Source organism: Pteropus vampyrus, unplaced genomic scaffold (genome assembly GCF_000151845.1).
Source record: "Pteropus vampyrus isolate Shadow unplaced genomic scaffold, Pvam_2.0 Scaffold97, whole genome shotgun sequence".
In the NCBI taxonomy this organism is placed as follows: Eukaryota; Metazoa; Chordata; class Mammalia; order Chiroptera; family Pteropodidae; genus Pteropus; species Pteropus vampyrus.
In genome coordinates, this window is record NW_011888878.1 from 7,464,821 (window position 1) to 7,483,184 (window position 18,364).

Sequence of the window (18,364 nt, forward strand, 5' to 3'; positions counted from 1 at the left end):
CTAGGCCTCTCTTTCCATGCTTGTCATATAGGGAATGTGGCCTAATCCCCAGGGCCATCAACTGAGGCTGTGGTTGTGAGGGCCTCTGGCCAGCTGTGGAGCTCTGTGTACACTTACCAGTGACCTGTCGTCAGTCTGGGATATAGGCTGCCCTGGAGGAATGGAGCCAGGTTGTCACAGCCCCTCAGCTACCCTGCTGGCCCTTCTGTGGTAGGAACCTCTCTCCAAGAGACCAGTCAGGGTTCAGGAGTCTGAACTCATGGTGGAGGGAAGTGATGAAGCCAGGGACCCTAACCCTCAGCCTATCCAGTTCAAGCCTTTCTACCAGACAACACTTGTTGGTGTGGTTGGAGCTGTCACCTCATGCCAGGTACATATCTAAGTGCTTACAGCTACCAGTCTGTTCCAGTTCTCACATCAAGCTTGTGCCAAGGGTATATTTTTATACCCATTTTACAGATGAGGAAGTGGGCAGAGGCTACCTTGCTCATTCAGGTTACACCACAATGGGCAGTCTGTGCTTCCCCAGGACATCCTTTTCCATGTTGGGAAGCACCGTGTAGATCACTTTCTTCTATGGACCTCAGCTTTCCCTTCTGCTACCATATGGGGGTGGTGATGTCGGCCGTTCTTGGCTGAGGGCCATGGGTTCCTCTGGGTGATAAGATGAGGGCAATTTTGTGGGGCCTGTGGTACTCTATCTGGAACAGCTGCGCAGTAATTGTGAGTCGGAGTGACATCTGGGGCTAGTCAGCAAAAAGTGTCGCCCAGCAGAGGACTCACACTGCATTTCTCCCACTGGAGTTGAGGCCTCTTTCCTGATACTGAGAGCCCTCATCTCCCTCCTGTGCGTAGAGACGAGTTTGTGCAAATCGGGAAGGGCACCACCAACAACACCTGCGTCATCCGTACCGTCAGCGTGGGCCTGACGCTGCTCAGCGTATGGGACATGGAGCACATGGGCCTCTCCGACTTCGTCCCATTGCCCGTCCTACAGGCCATCTCCCCGGAGCTGTCTGGAGTGGTGGTGGTGGGGGATGTCCTCTGTCTGGCCACTGTTCTGGTCAGCCTGGAAGGTAAGAGAGAGACACTGGCTGAGGGAACTCTCCTTTGTGAGGTATGAGAAAAGGATGGGAGTGGGCTCCCCGGGGAGGTATGCCAGTAGAACTTAGATGATGTCCTGGAACAGGAGTCAGAAGACTAACACCCCAGTCAGCATCCAGCCTGCTGCCTCTTTTTGCAAATAAGATTTTATTGGAACTCACACATACCCATTCATTTACGTGTTGTCAGTGGCTGTTTCACCCAACTGCCAGGTCGAATGGTGGCATCAGAGACTTTTCGGCCTACACAACCTAAAATATTTACTATCTGGCCCTTTGCCAATTCCTGCTCTCAAAGAACTCTGTCCAATAGAATGTTCTGCCATCATGGAAATATCCTGTATCTACACTCTCTGACACAGTAGCCACTACCATTGAACACTTGAAATGTGATTAATGCAACTGAGGAACTGAATGTTTCATGTTACTTAATTTCACAGCTAATAGCTATCATACTGGATGGCATGCCTCTAGAAGGAAACCTAAGCAAAGAATAGCTATTAGGCCAGTTTAATGACTTCCGAATTTCAGTCATTCCCATGCCACTTGTATGTCCATGAACTACATGTACAATTATGAATTTTTTTTCAAATTGGCTCCTTATTTTTATTTTTACTTAATTAAATTCATTTTAGAAGGAAATTAAGTATTGCCTTTAAAGTATTACCATAAACAGAATGTGGTTGTTTTTTTTATTGTACTATATAATGTGATTGGCTTTTTAACTAAGAAAGGGTGTCCAGTGACAGCTCTGAGCCTGACATTTGTTTGTTTGCTAAAAAAAAGATGATAAATAATTAGGGGGAACAGGGGTGGTGCTGTGGGGGAGGGCATGGAGAGGGTGGAGGTCCTGGAGGGCCAGCACCTAGGTCATCTCAGGATAGTGCAGTGACTGAGAGACACCAAACAGGCATTGGGGGTGGTAGGGGGCCAGATGTTATTCTTGACAGGGCCACAGCTGTGCGGCAAGCAGATGTGGTAGAATCGCAGGTGGTTCCAGGTGTCTGCAGCCAGGATCATGATGAGAGCGGGCTGAGCCAGGCTGCAGAAGCAGGCAGAATGTGGACCGTAGCCTGAGAATGATGGGTGATCTCCTTTGGGAAGCCATGTGGGTGGTCAGGCAAAGGCTGGCACAGTCATCAGGTGAGATGAGGTTTGATTAGAGTGTCAGATGTGGGAAAGATGAGTGACATCCAGGGCTTCCTCTCTCAGGCCTCTCCGGAACCTGGAGCTCCTCAGCCAACAGCATCCTCCACATAGACCCCAAGACGGGCGTGGCTGTGGCCCGGGATGTGGGATCCGTGACGGTTTACTACGAGGTTGCTGGACACCTAAGGACCTATAAAGAGGTGGGACTTCAGGACACATGTGGCTCAGTGGCCCAAGAGACTTGGCTGAATTTCTTGGGATGAAATTTTCAGCTTTCTGTACCAAACGATTCCCTTTTTTAAAAGAAAGAAGTGTCAGCATCTTGTGAGGCAGTCAGGATCTGGGAATCATGAGTCTGGAGTCTGCCACCTACAACCTCTGGGACTGGGACAAGTACCCTTTTCTTCTCAGCCTCTGTCTCCACATTTTAAAATGGTGTGATGATGAAAGGCAATCTTCTAGGGTTGATCCCAGCTCCCACTCAATTTGAGCTGTGCCTGAAAAAGCAAGAATGTCCTAGGAGTTGAGGCTGTGGGCATACCAGCCCAGTGGTTTGGCGTCACTGTCAAAGTTAAACCTCCCCCAGCAAGTTACCTTTTGAGTCTTTCTGGAGGTGAATGAAACTGCTCTCTCTTTTATTTATCTCCAGCTAAGGATGAATCAATGAGCAGAGTCTGGCTGTATCCCAAATGTGTCTCATTTTTAGAGCCAGTGTGCCTTTATCAGATCCAGCAGTTTAACCTGAGAGCTTGTGTATTTAGTGCTGCAAAAATGCATTTTGGGCCAGCCAGTTGCAGAGAGAGGCACCTTGTGACTAATAAAGCTGTGCTGTCCTGGAAGGAGCTACTTAGAGTGGTCAGGGGTGAGCACCTAGGGGAGGGGTGCTGGCAGAGGGAGCATGGCATGGGCAAAGGTGTGCAGGGTTCGAGAGCTGAGCCCTTGTGACTAGAATATAGAGTGTGGGGGAAGTGGAGGCTGATTTTGTGATCAGATAACGAAACATGTTGATTTTCAGGTACTTAGTTCTGTGGAGTGTTTTAAGTATTTAGGCTCTTGGGCCAGGCTGCATGGGTTCAAATCCCAGCTGGGCCGTTGAGAGACTGTGTGACCTTGTGTAAGTTATTTAACCTCCCTGTGCATCATTTTTCTTAACTGTAAAGTGGGATAAAAGTTTTGTACAAAATAAAGAATTAACATGTGTGAAGCACTTAGAATGCTACTTAGCACATAGCATGAACTCAATAGGTATTAGCTCTGCTGTTACTATTCCAGGGTAAAGAGGTTGAAGCTTATGCCAGACGCAGTAAGGGTTCATCAGGGATTTTTTAAATCAAAGAATGATATGGATCAGAGGTAAGTTTTGGAACAATCACCCAGTGCCCAGCAGAGTCTAAGAGCCTAAGAGAAGAGAAATATCTGCAAGGTAACCAGACAGGAGACTGAAGATGGGCTCTCAGCTGGCACTGTTGGGTGGGCAAAAGCTCAGGGTAGGTTTGGGAGAGATTCAGGAGAGAGGGTCATCAGAGCTCCATGACCCCAAAGTTGGGAGTGAGGGAGAAGGAGGCCCTGGGGACGATTCCTCAGAGTCTGGCTTGGGTGATAAGGTGAATGTCTGTCTTTTGCTCTGAGAAAGGAGCACAGAAGGAGGGCCAAGGGGGGGGGGAATATGATGAATGGCTTTGGGACATGGTGAGTTTGAGTTCCTCTAAGTGAGGCTGGTGGTGGTGATGCAGCTGATTGGGTGTGTCTGGAGCTCCAGGGCGGAAAGCTAGAGATGGGGCAAGGGTCTATAGCACAGAGATTGTTTTGAAAACCTGGAAGTGAGCAGGAACATGCAGGGCAAGAGAGGAGTGGGGTCAAGGCCTTGGCCCTCTAAGGTGTGGAGGAGAGGGAGGAAGCTGGGAGAGGACTGTAGCATGGCAGACTGGAGTAGAAGAGGAGGTGGGAAGTATGAGTGCAGGGATAGAGGTGATCATTGCGGGTTTGCGGTCTGCCTACAGCTCTGTGTGGGCCACAACCCTAGGAGCTATGGACCCTCCTGGGAAGAGTGGGACCCCATCCCCACTTTCAAGGAGATCATGTTCTGGTAGAAATCAGACCTGAGGGAGGCAGGAAGTGCTTGATGCTTGCCCAGAGTGGAGGCAGGCAGCCTTCTAACTGGAGAAGGCTGCTCTGGAGCTGGGCCTGCAGGGAAGATGGGGTTGGGCTTTGCAGAGGAGGGTGGAAGGCATGCAGCTGGGGTATTTGGGTGTAGCTTGTTGCAGGATGAGCAAGAGGGATGAGCAGGGAGAAATCTGGGAAGGTTGGAGTCTGGGACCCTTCACTGCTTGGGCTGTGTGAGTATACATTTTGGTCAGATTGACTTATTTTGAACAAATGATGGTAAAGTAAAATGGATTTTTCTCTCATTGCTGAAAAATTAATTAACCAAATCGATGGATAGAGAATTGATGATAACTAACTATCACAAGGGCCAAAATCATTGCCCACCCTAGACCGACGAATGAATTCAGGCTTGCTGTGCAGCTCCCTGCTCTGGGTCATTACGCAAGTGCTGGGCTGCAGAGTCTGACCAGCCTGGGGTCTAATCCCATCTCTGCCATGTTCCAGCACAGCATTTAGGCTTTAGCCTCAGTTTTGTCACCTGTAAAATGGGCCATACCTAGATCACAGTCACAGGGGCAGATCACAGAAATGCACAGGGCCCATACATGGTCAGCGCTCCATGAAGTTACTTTGGCTTCCTTCTCAGATTGCAATCGGTGTCCCTCAGAGGATCATAGCCCATCATGTCCACCCTGTCCAGACCAGCTTCCAGGAGGTCACAGCTTCCAAAGTGATGGTCACTGTGGGAGACAGAAACTCTAACCTAAAAGGTAGAGAGTAAGGAAGGCTTGGGTGGTCTGGGTAGGGGCCTTGCCAGGCTCAGGGAGCGGGGAGGGGATTTCTTGTGACCTTCTAATTGGGGTTTAATATGCTCTTCCTACTCAACTCATGCCAATTCCAGAGAGAACATTTAACCCCATTTGAACTTCTCTTTCTTGCTCTTTAGAAATTCGAGTCATGCACAAGCAGAAGCTGTGAAAGGAATCTTCCTAAAAGAGCCTGACACCCAGAAACTGTCTATTTCTGAGCTGGAAATATGACTTTAGGCCTAGGGCACCCAAGTAGAGAAAGCCACAACTAACCATCATTAATCACAGAAAGGAATGACTGAGCTGACCCCACTTCTGATTTTCAGTTTTGTAATTACCTATCCTAAGTCATGCGTAGAACATTCAACTGCATCTCCTGCCCATGACTGCCCTGGATAGCAGCTGCCAGAAATAAATACATCAATTTATAAAAAGCCAATATAAGACTTTTTTAAATAAAAATAAATACAAGGCCTTTAAAAAAAAAAAAAAGCCACTGAACTGGTAGAATTAAACAGCACTGTTTTTGTTCTGATTCACCAAAGTGCAACTGAGCAATACTGTGCTGCTGCGGAAATGATATCAGTGTATTAGGAACTGTTGCCCTCCTGACGTCCAGAAGTAAATTGCCATTTTTCCCTTGCTGACAGGAATAGACAGCACACGTTAGTGGGCCGAACCCATCTGCCATACCCCTGGACACAAGTTCTAGCATAAATGCTGAAATTCTGAGCTGAAATTGCCTGGATTCAAAATGACCCCCTCCTCTGTAAAGTTTGTCCTCAGCTTTTATAAACTATGGTGCCATCATGAAGCTTTGAGCAGCCCTGGGGGCCTCACATGGAAGGAATTTGGGGTGTAGGTGCCATTTTGTGGCCAGGCCAGCCTCCATGTGACCTGTTCCTATCCCCTCATCTTGGGGCTTTCCAGGCAAGTACAGAGGCCTTGGTTGGCTTAGGTGTGGCGGCCAGCAGGCCTGGTCCACATACTTCTAACTCTCTCCCTATTTCTAGGTGAGTGTTCCCCAGCCCAGATGGAAGTCATTGAGACCCTGCGCCCAGCATCCCTCATCAGCTGCCAGCTCCAGTTCAAGCAAGATGTCTTTGATTTCTTGGCACGTGACGTTTTTACTGCAGAACCAAAGTTTGACGCTGCTCTGGGTACGTCTGCAGGGGTTTGAAAATGGAAATTGACTTGCACAGAAGGTTTGCCTTCAGTGGATTTGGCTCACAATGGCTTTCTGTCCAGACGGTCAGTCTGTCAGGAGCCCAGCCTGGGGATTGATGCTGTCACTCTGGCCTCTGTGGTTCATTGCAGCCTCCAGGAGGGATTAGCATTCCTGTCCAGGAGTCGTGGCCATTTTAGGCAACCACCTACTCCAGCAGAAAGGACATGATTCAGAGTTAGAAACCCTGGGCTTGATCCCTCTTTTGCTCTTCTAAGCTTAGAGCCTATAGGTGTTGAGGTTGCATCCTTCTGTTAAATGGGGAGGATGGTGCCTTGCTCTGACTGCAGGTCAGGACTCTGAGAGGAGCAAGCCAGAGAGGGATGGAAGAGTCCTTGTTAAGAGATCATGTGGCGTGTCATTAACTTGTTCTGTGGAACTGAAGGCCAGCATTGTGGGCAAGAATGACTACCTGGACCAATGGTGTGCTGGCTGAGCCACGGCAAGCATCACCTCCTTGATATCAAGAAAGAGATGCTCCTCCAAGGGTGCTGTGAGGGTTCAGTGAGATAATTCCTGTGATAATGCTTAGCATAGTGCCCAGCACATCTTGAATCCTCAGTGGTATATGCTATCGTTATAATGATGATTATTGATGATCAGTGGATACTTCATTCCTTTCTAAGTATATGCAGCCCAGTCTTAACTGGGAGAAGTTGGCAGGCTGTAAGCCCAGTTTGTAGCTCCCAGTGGCCTAGATAGAGGCCTCGTCTTCCTTTGCTCACTCTGTACCTCTATCCTTCTGGCAGCAGCACCAGAGCATCTTTAGTGCCCAGGCTGCTGTCTGAGAACAGGACATGCATCTGAGGGTACATTGGGTGTGGGGCCCAAGCCTAGGGCTTAGCACAGAGTAGGTACTTGGTGGTCCTGGAGCCAGGTTATTCACTGACACATCCCCAGGGGGATAATGTAATCTCTACTTGACCAAGAGAAACAGGGCCAGCAAGAAAGCTGACTTGCCTAGGGGTGCTTAGCTGGCTTGGGCATAGATGGGACCCTAACCCAGACATCCAGATTCCAGGTTTAGGGAGCTTTCCAAGATACCACTCAACGGTGTTTATTCAGCTCATTTATCTACTCTTCGTCAGGCATAGAGGATATGAGACACCAAGATAGTCCCAAGTTATGCCTTCACAGAACTTCTTGCTGTATCTGGGGCTATAGGCTATACTGGCAGTCAGCCCTAGCTTGACCTGCAGCCCAGTGTTAGGTCATGGAGTCTGTTTGCCATTTTCTTATTCTCGTTTTGAGCTAGGCTGGCTAGACACTGAGATGCAGAGCTGAACCAGACTTTCCTGCCCCAGAGAGCATCAATCCAGTGTGGGATCTGCTGAATGGAGGATTCTGAGACAGTAAAAGAGGGTGTTGGTCACAGAAAGGGTTTCCAATAGGCTGAGGGCACTGACAAAGGACTTCCCGGGAGGTCCCTGGAGGAGGGGGCCTCATCTGGGCTCTAAAGGATGAATAGGAATTCTCCAGTTAGAAAAGCAGGAAGAAGGCATAGCATCAGGATATAGGTGTGTCAACTGATGGTCATTGGTGCCACTTCAGCACCAACAGAAATCCCCAACTTGGGGTGTGGTGAAAAAGGAAACTTTATTCAGAACAAACAGTTCAGTTGTGATACGGCACAACTGTGAGAATAGCTCGATAGCGTTACAGCTCAGTTAAAAGACCGCAGGGCTATGGAACAGCATAGCTGTGAGGCAGCCCTGGGGCGAGGCCCCTCTCTGGCTAGACAGCTCTGCTCTGCCTCTTTTGCTCCACTCTGGTCCAACAAGATGTCTTCGGTGTTTCAGCTCTAGCTGGGGAAACAGTCCTCCGTTTTTAGTGGGAAAGGAAATTGCACTCTCCAAGCCAGAGGGGAGCTGATTTATATAGACTGAAGTCCTTCCCCCCATCCCCCATCACTGATTCATTCTTCCTCATGCAAATGAAGACTCCAAATCCTCACAGTTTGATTGGTTCAAAAGACACTCTCTTGACTGATCAGAATGGAACTGCTCTGATCAGTCAGTGAAGATGCTGATGGGGATATAGCTACACAGCTCCGATTGTACAGGGAAAGCCTCAGTCCTATTGGAAATGCAGGTCCAGGAACTCCTTTAGAAGGACTGGCTCAGATGGCAGGAACATGGTGCAGGCAGGCAGTTCAGTGCAGGCTTCTCCCCAAAGTGTGGAGAAGTGTGACCAGCCCCTGTTAAGAAAACAGCTGCTAGGCTCTGCTTTTAAATCTGAGCCCAGCTAGCCACAAGGGACTCTTCTTGGTAGGCATCTTCTTTCTCAGGGCCCACAAGTAGGAGGAGAGGACAAAGTGGAACACCTTTGTCTCCACAGGCCAGTACCTCTGCTTGGTCACAATGCACAAACTGACAGACAAGCAGCGAAAGAACTTGAGCATGAAGAAGACAGTACTGCTGGTCACTGCATCCCTCCTGGGCAGCCACTTCTCTGAAGAGCAGGTTGGGGCTGAGGTGACCTTCAGCCCAGGGCTGTACTCTGACCAGGCTGAAATCCTTTTGAGCAACCACTACACCAGCTCCGAAGTTAAAGTCTTTGGTGCCATGGAGATTCTGGAGAACCTGGAGGTAAGTAGTGTCCACGCATAAGCCAAGGGCATTAGAAAGGACCAGGCGGCAGGAGGACTGAGTGGAACATGGAAATCCTGGAACACCTCTTTTTAAAATTAAAAAATATATTTTAATATTCTTATCCTTTTTTTCCCCCCGCAGCACTATTGGTCTCTATTAGCCCATATAGTTGAATTAAGTATTATGATTTCTGCTGGTCTTCCCCAACTGGAAGTTAAGTATGCCAGGATAGCATTTAGTACAGGGCCTCCCTAACATATAGTTTGCACTCAGTGAACATTTAATATGTTGAATGAATGAGTTTAGTGCGGGAATACTGCTGGCTTGGGGCAAGAAGAAAAGCCCTAATCCATAACCTGTCACACAACTGGGACAAGTCTCTGGGCTTCAGTTTCCTCGTCTGCTGAATGGTAGGTGAATGATGTCCTGAAGTCCAACGAGTTGGGAAGAGACCACAGATGATGTGTGAAGGGATTTGTTGGCTTCTCTGCCTGCTCCCTCTCTTGTTTTGCTGCAGCAAATGTCACTGAATAATCTTGGAGGAGAGAGGGATAAGTGGGTTGCTGGTAATGGGTCTGACAGGTCCTGAGGTTGGGCTGCTGGCAGTTGGTCCTTAACAGGAGCTCCAGGCTACTTTCTTGAAAGCTGGTGTTTGGTAGATAGTTCGCATCAGTTGACCACTTTTCGAAAGGGCGTTTGATTAAAATTTAATGATACTGATTTGTCCTTTCCTTAAAAACACCCCAAGAATAGACAGTGTGTTCTTTACCTGACTTTGTGGATGGCATGCTATCATTTAGAAGTTCGCAGGCATCATCACCTGCCTAGGATGTGGCTCCTGAGCAGGGGTCCCCACACCTAGCCTTCAGGCACGGGAAAGAGTTACAACATCTCAGGCAGAAGTGGGGGTGCTCCTCACTAGCCTTGATGTCTCTCCCAGGTGAAATCCGGGTCCCCAGCTGTGTTGGCCTTTGAGAAGGAGAAGTCTTTGGGGCTGCCCAGCTTTGTCACATACACAGTTGGCATCTCGGACCCTGTGGCCGGCAGCCAGGGACCCCTGTCCACCACCCTGACCTTCTCCAGCCCCACGACTAGCCAAGCCATCACCATCCCAGTTACCGTGGCCTTTGTGATGGATCACCGAGGGACTGGTCCTTGTGAGTCACGGGTTGGTTCACCAGCTGGGACAAACCTGGGCAGGGAGGGATGAGCTATAGTGGCCCTGGATGTTAGTGGAAACCTGGGAACGTGGGAACTAGAGGAGTCGGAAATGCAGAATGTCCCACAAAGTGAAAGTTGCCTCTTTGGGCAGTCATGGACACTTTGCTGCCCCCTAGTCCATTCTCAACATGGCAGTCAGAGGGATCTAATTAAAATATAACTAGATTGTGCCCCTCTGCCCTGCACTCTGCCATGCCTCCCATCTCCCTTGGGAGGTAAAACCCAAGTCCTTCCAAGGTCGTAAAAGGCCCCCACATGATCTGCCCTTTCAACCCATTTATGAATCACCCCCTCTCCTCCTGTGCACCCTACTCCAGCTAGACTGGCCTCCTTCCTATTTTTGGAATACACGCTGTCCCCAATTAGAGCCCTTGGCATTCTCTGTTCCCTATGCTTAAGAAGCTCTTTTCCCAGATAGCCCCCTGGCCAAAACCCCTACCTCCTTCAAGGCTTCCCTCAAACATTACCTTCCCCTAGAATCTGAAAATTCAAACCTCAGCCCAAACATTGTTACCTTTGTGTTTCTTCTATAGCACTACTGCCTGCTACCTACTAACCTATGCCATAATTAATATAATTAATTATTATGATTTCTGCTGGTCTTCTACAACTAGAAGTTAAGTATGTAACAACACTTAGAACAGGGCCTCCCTAACATACAGTGGGTACTCAATAATGAATGCGTTCATTTATTCTGTCATCATTGGTTAGCACCTGTTGTGTGCCAAACTCTGTGCTGGGTAGATGCCTGAGAAGTTCCCGAACCCCAACCCCAAGAGAGAGGTATGGAATCACAACCACAGTTAGAAATGATTCTAGAGATGTGGCTGAGAATGGAGGCAGCACATAGAGGTGGGTAGTTTCACCTCTTTTAAGAGTGGTTGCAGTTCAAAGGGGGCTGCTTCAGCTAAATCTGGAAGAATAGGTGGCCAGGGAGAGGGCAATACAGTCAGAAAGACCCTGGGGTGAAGTGCCAGGGGAGAGGCTGAGCCAGGAGGAGCTGGAAGAAGCCTGGAACAGCAGGCCAGAGGCTCAGGCATTTTTCTTATGGCAGGGAAGTAACCTGGTCGGGCCTGGTTGGAAGTGGACTGAAGGGGTGGGACCAATGTTGGAGATACTTGAGGCCACCACCTTCTTCTTGCCAAGTTCAGGACAGCCCAGTGAGGGTATAGGGAGGGTCCTTGATAAGGTGTGAGGGTCTAGGACGAGGCCTGGGTGGTGCTGAGGTGGGCCTGAAGGAGTAATGGCTTTGGGACAGAAGATGCTGGGCCCTTTTGGCGCATGCAGCCTCAGTTCTGAGAGCAGTTCTAATTCACAACTTGGCACTTTCAATACTACCTAGCCTTTGGGGCAATATGGCTGACTCCTGGGCAGCCCACACCCTCAGATAGGCCTATTCTACCCTCGAACCATAAAGAAACAGCCTTCCTGCTGAGCAGTGCTGAGCTTTTCCATGTGGAGAGCATCTCCACCAAGGAAGCAGGCTGTCGGGTGGAATAGGGTCGGATCCAGTGGCCCAAGTGGAAGAGGACAAAGCACTGGGGTGACAGACCCACAGGACCGGACACTGTCCTGGGCCTCAAGCAGGCCACCTCATCCTCTGACCATGCACACAGGCACAAGGGGACTCCACCTGGCGGTTTGGTAAGTCATCTTTCCGTTGATCACAGATGGAGCCAGTCTCTTCCAGCACTTCCTGGATTCCTACCAAGTCATGTTCTTCACACTTTTTGCCCTGTTGGCTGGGACCGCTGTCATGATCATAGGTGAGGCAGACTACATTGTGTCCCTTGGATTGCTCCTCCATCCTCACCCTGCTCTAACCAGCCACCTTTGTGGTCCTGCAGCCTACCACACAGTCTGCACCCCCCGGGAGCTCACCACATCGCCAGCCCTCTCCCCACGAGCCAGCCCTCGGCACAGCCCCCACTGTGAGTAGCCACCCCGAGGGCATAGCCAACAGAACTGGAATGAAGGAGAGTGGTTCTGGGGGAAGAGATGGGGGTTGAGGCCCTGAACCCCAAGTCTCAGCAGGCATGGCTCTGGTCAAAAAGGAATAGCCAGGCATGAGGCCCAGAGGGCAGGTCTGGGAACTAGTGGAAATCACAAGGCCCCGATGCCAGTCCTGGGTCCTGGGTCCTTGGCTAGAAGAGCTTTCCCCAGACAGTTGGCAGCAGGGAGCTCTGTCCCTGCAGGTGTGCATGCTAGGACTGGTTTCCATTTGCTGGGGCTACTGTCTAAGGTGGGACTGGAATGGCTGACTCAGAGATGAGGATTCTGGGTAGTCTTGATGAGGGAGAAGAATGGCAGGGCTCATTCTTCATAACAGTTCAGTTGTCTCTGGTGGCCGCCAGCCCCTGGCAACCCTGTACAACTCCAGGGGGCACCCGTCTCTGTGAGTGGTGTCCTCTGAAACTGCAGTGCCCAACCTATACAGCTATACATGGTGGGCCTTATGTCTCCTGATTCCCATTCAAATGTTATCTCCCCCAAACAAGGAATCCTTGAGCTGGTGTCTGCTGACCCTATAGGGTTATGGCCAGGCCTCAAGGGGTCTGTGAATTTTTTAGAAGAGAACACAGTTTTGTATATTCTCCAAGGTGGCAAGTTCCCACCTTCATCCTGGATCTCTAGGATCATAGCCTTCTACCAGGCTGCCTCTTAGGCCTGTGAACTAACACCCAGTGAAAACGGTGAAATGCTCATAGCTCATTTCCCTTGTAACTCTGATATGTTAACTAGCTGTCGTCACAGAGGCACTCACACTTTCTGACTACGTCTCTCCACTCATCCCTTCCCATGTTTGTTGGAGCCACACCAGTTTTCTCTGCCCTAAAGGCTGTTCCTGCCCAGTTAGATAGCCCCCTCCTTGCGTGCCTCTTGGAATGGATGCTTCCATGCCATCCTGAGACTCGCTGTTCGAGCTCAGGGAGGTCAGGGGTCACACACCAGGGTTCTCTGCATGTTCAGCCTTTGTTCCTTCCCTCTGAGGGCCAGCTCAGCAAGCCCCTTGAGTATGCCCCTCTAATGGCCCAGGGGTACCTGGAGGCATAGTTAGCAAGGCATCTAATAAACGTTTGTTCAGAGGAAGCTCTGAGAAATGTCCCTGACCCTTGTGTTCTTGTTCACTTCATCTCTTTCCACCCTAGATTTTGCTGCTCCATCACCTCCGACGCCTTTCAGTGCACTGCCTCCTGGTCGCAGAGCCAGTCCTCCTTCAAGGCTGTGGAGCCCTGCATACACCTCTCACTAGCGAGCACACTGCAGAGGCCCTACTGCTCCTGTGCCTCCATCAGGTCCAGCCTGGAGCAAGCCCCCTGAGCCTGGCCCCAGCCCAATCTCACTGCCTCCTGTGTTCTTACAGACCTTTAGTTTAGAATTAACTCATTAGCTTAATCTTATATATTAGAGTTTGTTTGTTTTACTTCAGTCTTGCAAAGGCTAAGATTTTCCGATTCATTCATTTATGCCTAGTTGTCTAGGGTTTCTGGACAATGTGCAGTTATGCTTTTATTTTCTTAGAGTCTCTAAAATTACTCCCTTCTCAAGACTTTGAGCAGGCAGAGCTCTGTTTAGAAATTGTCTGTAGTTGATATTACTGCAGTGGTCTCAGGGAAAGGACTTTTTGATTTGTGTGTCTATGTGGAGGGAGGAGAGGTTCCCTGTGGAAACTTTGCTTTACCCCTGATTTGGCTCCTGCTAGGAAACGAGGGGAGTGATTGGTGAGTGTGTGATGCCTGCCCCATGACTGCACAAGAAGCCTCAGAACCACAGTGACTGGGACCTCTTGTAGACTCAGCCTCATGGGAAATGCTGAGACACTGCAGGAGCTACCAGCCAGGCTGCTTTTTGCCCCTCTTCAGGCCACTGCGAATAGACTGCTGGCCTCTGTGTTTCTTTGTTTCCTAAGCTGTGGAAACATCTCCTGGACTTGGCCTCGGCCCCATGGCGACATCCCAGCTTCTCTATCAGCACAGCAACATTGGAATATCCTTGAGCCAGAGTCAGGAATCCTCTTTTTGTTCGTTTGGAGAAGTTGCTGTGTTTTGCTCAAGCACGAAGACCCAGTATTATTTGTCCCTCCTATATGACAGTCGCACCTCAGCAGATCTGAGCCTCTCTCCTGCCCTGAGCAGGAGATGCTTCCCAGGCGGCCGCTCATGCGCCCAGAGCCCTCCAGGCAGCTCCCCAGTAGGCAGAGCCCAGTGGGGCCAGTGAGGAGGGTGGGTCAAGCTGGGTCCTGCAGACCCCCCCACCAAGAAGAGACTGGAGAGGAGAAGACAACTGGGAAAAGTCCTCCCTCCTTCCCAGCTCCTTGCTGGCTCAGCAGCTGAGGCCTGTAGCACACGGCCCTCTGCCCGAGGTCAGGAGTCCTGCCGCTCTCAGGAAGACCTGGAGACTCACTCCATGGCTCATGCATGAACGAATGTCTGGGGAGTCTAGTTTGACTGAGCCGCAAGTGTGAATCTACTTCAGTCCTTTTGGGCTGGTCCATGTGATTTATTTTTATAAAGCTGGAGACAAGAATTGTGCCTTGCATATTACTTGAGCTCGAACTGACAACTTGGATATAAATAGGCATATTTCTACTTGGTTTGTTTAATAAAGCTCACTATAATTTCTTAAGAAGTGCATGATCATTGCCAGAATTGCATGTGTCCTGCCTGGAAGTGACCCAAGCACTGGTGACTTTGCTTCTGGTTACGTGGATTTGGGGAGGCGGTCTCTTCTGCCACCCCTTGAACCTTCTGCACCACACCTCCCTTCTACAGATAGCCATCAATGCCTTCCTCTCACCTCTGAGAGACCAACCAGTGGCTAGGGCAGGTGGGCATGGTATCTTCCCAGGACTGCCAGTGCAGGGCCCCCACAGGGTGCCTTCCCTGTATGAGAACATAGCAGCCCTGCCCACTCGTTCACATGTCACCTAATGTCAGCTTAGCCTTCGCTCTTGGGTACCTCTCCCTCTACCAGGCCCACTCTCTTTTGAGGCTGATCCCCCAGTCACCAGCACCTCTGCTAGGCTGCTCCTCTCGCTGACCTCTACAGCCTGGATACCCTTCCTTGTTATTAACTCTCCCTGCCTTGTGGGCAGCTCCTCTTCTGCTGCCCTATCTTACCTCCCCAGACCCTTTCCCTCCGTCTGTTCAATTGCTCATGGCCCACAGGGTTGGTCCTTTGCCAGCCTGCCCACCCCCACTCGGCCCCCTAGTGCCCCTTTCTGCCTTCATAGAGCAGTCACACAGACATCCCGAGAGGCCCATGAGCCAGCTACTTCTGGTGTCCTTGTCACAGATGTGGGAACAGATGCTTAGAGAAATGAAGTAGCTGTCCAAGGTCATTAGCCACCTAAAAGCACCTGTGATGGAGACCAGTTGTCTCTGACATCACTCTGCCTTCTTCCTTAGGATCCAAACCCCTGACTGGGAGTGGGGCAAAGAGCAGCCAGAATATACACTACATTTCTTAGCCCCTTTTGCTGCTAGAAGCAACATGCCATTATGATTTAGGCACTAAACGAGCAGCAGTGTGAAACAGTCTCCTGAAGAGAGGCGGTGCCCTCCTCACCTCTGTCCCTTCCTCTGAGTGAGCAGACCAGGTGGGGGTTCCATCTAGCAAGGACAGTAAAAGGCCACCAGAGTCACTGGGTCATTGTGACCATGGAGCCTGCATCCCAACCAAGGATGGCCTTCCTTGACAGGAAGGGTACTTTCATTGGCTTCATGATCAAGTGGGTCTTCCATCACAGCCAAACCTAATCCCACTGATTCAATGGCTGCGCCCAAATGCAAGCACAAACAGCCCAGCCCTCACTGCTCTGTGCCCTCTCCTACAGGCCACGCCCATTCGTTCAGCTACCTCTTGGCCAGAGCTTTCCTTTCAACACTATGGACTCACTTCTGCACTACTGAGGTCCCCTCCTCAGATCCTCTTCACCCCATTCCCTATATCCAGCCAGTTTCCAAGTTCCCATGAACCCATCCTCTCCTTGTCTCCTCATCTGTTTGGCCTTCCATTGCCCTCTTCTCAGCCCAGAGACCATCCCCCAGGGATAAGGTACTGGCCTCCCTGTACCAGCCTCTTATTTTAACGGCCCTCATGCCCCCTGTCCTACTGCTGGCATTTTGACTGTTGAACCCCACCCCTCACTAAACTCCATAGCCCTGCCTGTGGGCTGGGTGTGACTCCTTCAGGTCTAACTGACCCTTTGTATACTCCTAATAAACAACAGTTTCCCAAATAGGCTCTGCCCACTTTATCTCTGCTCTTTGTCCTCAGGTAGAAACTGCCTTCAAGGCCTAACGCATCCTCCCATACCCCCTCAACACACACCCAGCTTTGACGTCAGACACAGCTGGGGTCAGGTCCTGGAGCCACCGTTTCCTGCCTCTGCACTCCTGCTCTGGTCTCTCCCACTCTGGGCTTCAGTTTTTTCCTCATTGAAATGGGCATAGCAGTGCCTACAGAGTTACTGTAAAAATAAGCAAGGTACCTTATGTTAGGCCTTTCTTTTGGGCAGTGGGTTGGTGAGTGGGAGTGTCCTTTTCTGGTAGAAGTGGCTGATCTGACTCTCAAGAGGGGAAGGTGGGAGAGGGTGAGGAAGAGGCCTCAGCTCTATGTGAAAGCCTCTGTGGGTCAGGGAGGAGGCCGGATCCTGCACTGAGAGCCCTGGGGAATGGGAGACAACGGGCCAGAAGTGCTTGGGGGAACAAGTGATAACTTTAGGATGCATAAGCCCTGCCACACTAAGAAGCTAAATGCAGAATCTAAAAAGCCCCTCTAGGCATTGTCACTGCCCTGGTCCTGGTTTCCTTGACTGGAAGGGGAAGACACTTTTCTCATGAGGATTCTGTGAGGATGAAATGAGCTAATAAATGGAAGGTGCTGCATCCACATATGCCACTATCACTGTTGTTGGGGAAAGCTGGCACAGGGACCCATGAGTCCAGATGGAGAGAAAGCATTTGTTCATATGATGATGAGATGGAGAGACAGCAGGTGAGTGGGAGGGCGGGCACTCCTCCACCCCCTGGACCTCTTGTCATTCCCCATGCTGTGCTGCCACGTCTGACCTTACTTCCCACCCACAGCTGGGACCTCCTCGAGGAAAGGAACAGGCTTTATTCTACCATGTCCCCTGGATCTGGTGCATAGGAAGACATTCGACCAATGTCATGTTCATGGGGCCTGCCTGGTGCACAGTTGTTTTGCCTACTCTTGAGTCATCTCCAACTCCAGGAGACTCTAAATGAGTGATATCCACAATGTCCTGTCCTCAACATCCCTGCTCAGCTCCTGTAGACTCATGTCTATGGCTTCTTTTATGGAATAAATCCATCTCATGTTTGGTCTTCCTCTTTTCTTGTGACTTTTATTTTTCTAGCAATATTGACTTTTCCAAAGAATGCTGCCTTCTCATGATGTCCCTGAAGTAGGGCAGCTCCAGTTTTGTCATTTTTGCCTCCATGATGTTCCAGGCTTAATTTGCTCTAAGATCCAGGGTATTCGTAGAGCTCTCCTCCAACTCCATATTTCAAATGAATCGATTTTTGTTTTCTATCAGCCTTCTTCACTGTCTAACTTTCTCATCTATACATAGTAATTGAAAATACAAGGGTGTGAATAATTTAAGCCTTGGTCTCTAATGGCACATCTTTGCTCTTAGTGATCTTTCCTAATTCTTCCATTGCTGCCCTTCTAAGTCTCAGTCTTGTCTTGATTTCTTGGCTGTAGTCTCCATTTGAATTGATGACTGAACCAAGGTAAGAAAAATCTTTAACAACTTCATACTGACCACACAGCACGCAATAAATGTCGGCATTGCCTTCAGGCATGCCCCCTCAGTGACACAAGATGGCTGCAAGGATCCAGACATCACATCACATCAATACATGGCAGTGTCCATAAGAAAAGGAGCAGAGAGCCAAAGCTCTCCCTGTTTCCTTCTAAAGACTAAAGACTTCTTTCCCAGAAGGCTCCTTAGTAGACAGCTCCCATCATATCCATAGCCGTGGTTGGCTCATGTTCATTTCTAGCCTATGGCTAGTAAGGGCAGTGGGATGATCATGTCTATGTATGTAATGCTTCAGGGTTGACTGGATGTCAAGATATCCACCCCCTCTACTTCTTTCAGATAAAAATAGGTCTCAGTATCTGCCC

The 18,364-nt window shown here is 49.8% G+C and overlaps 1 protein-coding gene across 3 annotated transcripts in view; it reads left to right on the plus strand.

The window, feature by feature from the left end:
* Positions 1-14,833, plus strand: part of NUP210 (nucleoporin 210) — a 98,258-nt gene extending 83,425 nt beyond the window's left edge. Inside the window, exons 32-40 of one of the 3 annotated variants that reach the window (XR_002781387.1) lie at positions 856-1,076; positions 2,316-2,452; positions 5,005-5,128; positions 6,181-6,327; positions 8,730-8,980; positions 9,924-10,151; positions 11,875-11,970; positions 12,052-12,135; positions 13,354-13,482. Coding sequence is in view for 1 of the 3 variants with exons in the window: in XM_011364466.2 (XP_011362768.1) it covers positions 856-1,076; positions 2,316-2,452; positions 5,005-5,128; positions 6,181-6,327; positions 8,730-8,980; positions 9,924-10,140; positions 11,875-11,970; positions 12,052-12,135; positions 13,354-13,457 (1,381 nt within the window). In the remaining 2 variants the exon portion in view is untranslated. Of the gene's footprint in view, positions 1-855; positions 1,077-2,315; positions 2,453-5,004; positions 5,129-6,180; positions 6,328-8,729; positions 8,981-9,923; positions 10,152-11,874; positions 11,971-12,051; positions 12,136-13,353 lie in introns of those variants that run through there. The other 2 variants (XM_011364466.2, XR_002781388.1) reach the window with 2 other exon arrangements.
* Positions 14,834-18,364: the final 3,531 nt, after the last annotated feature.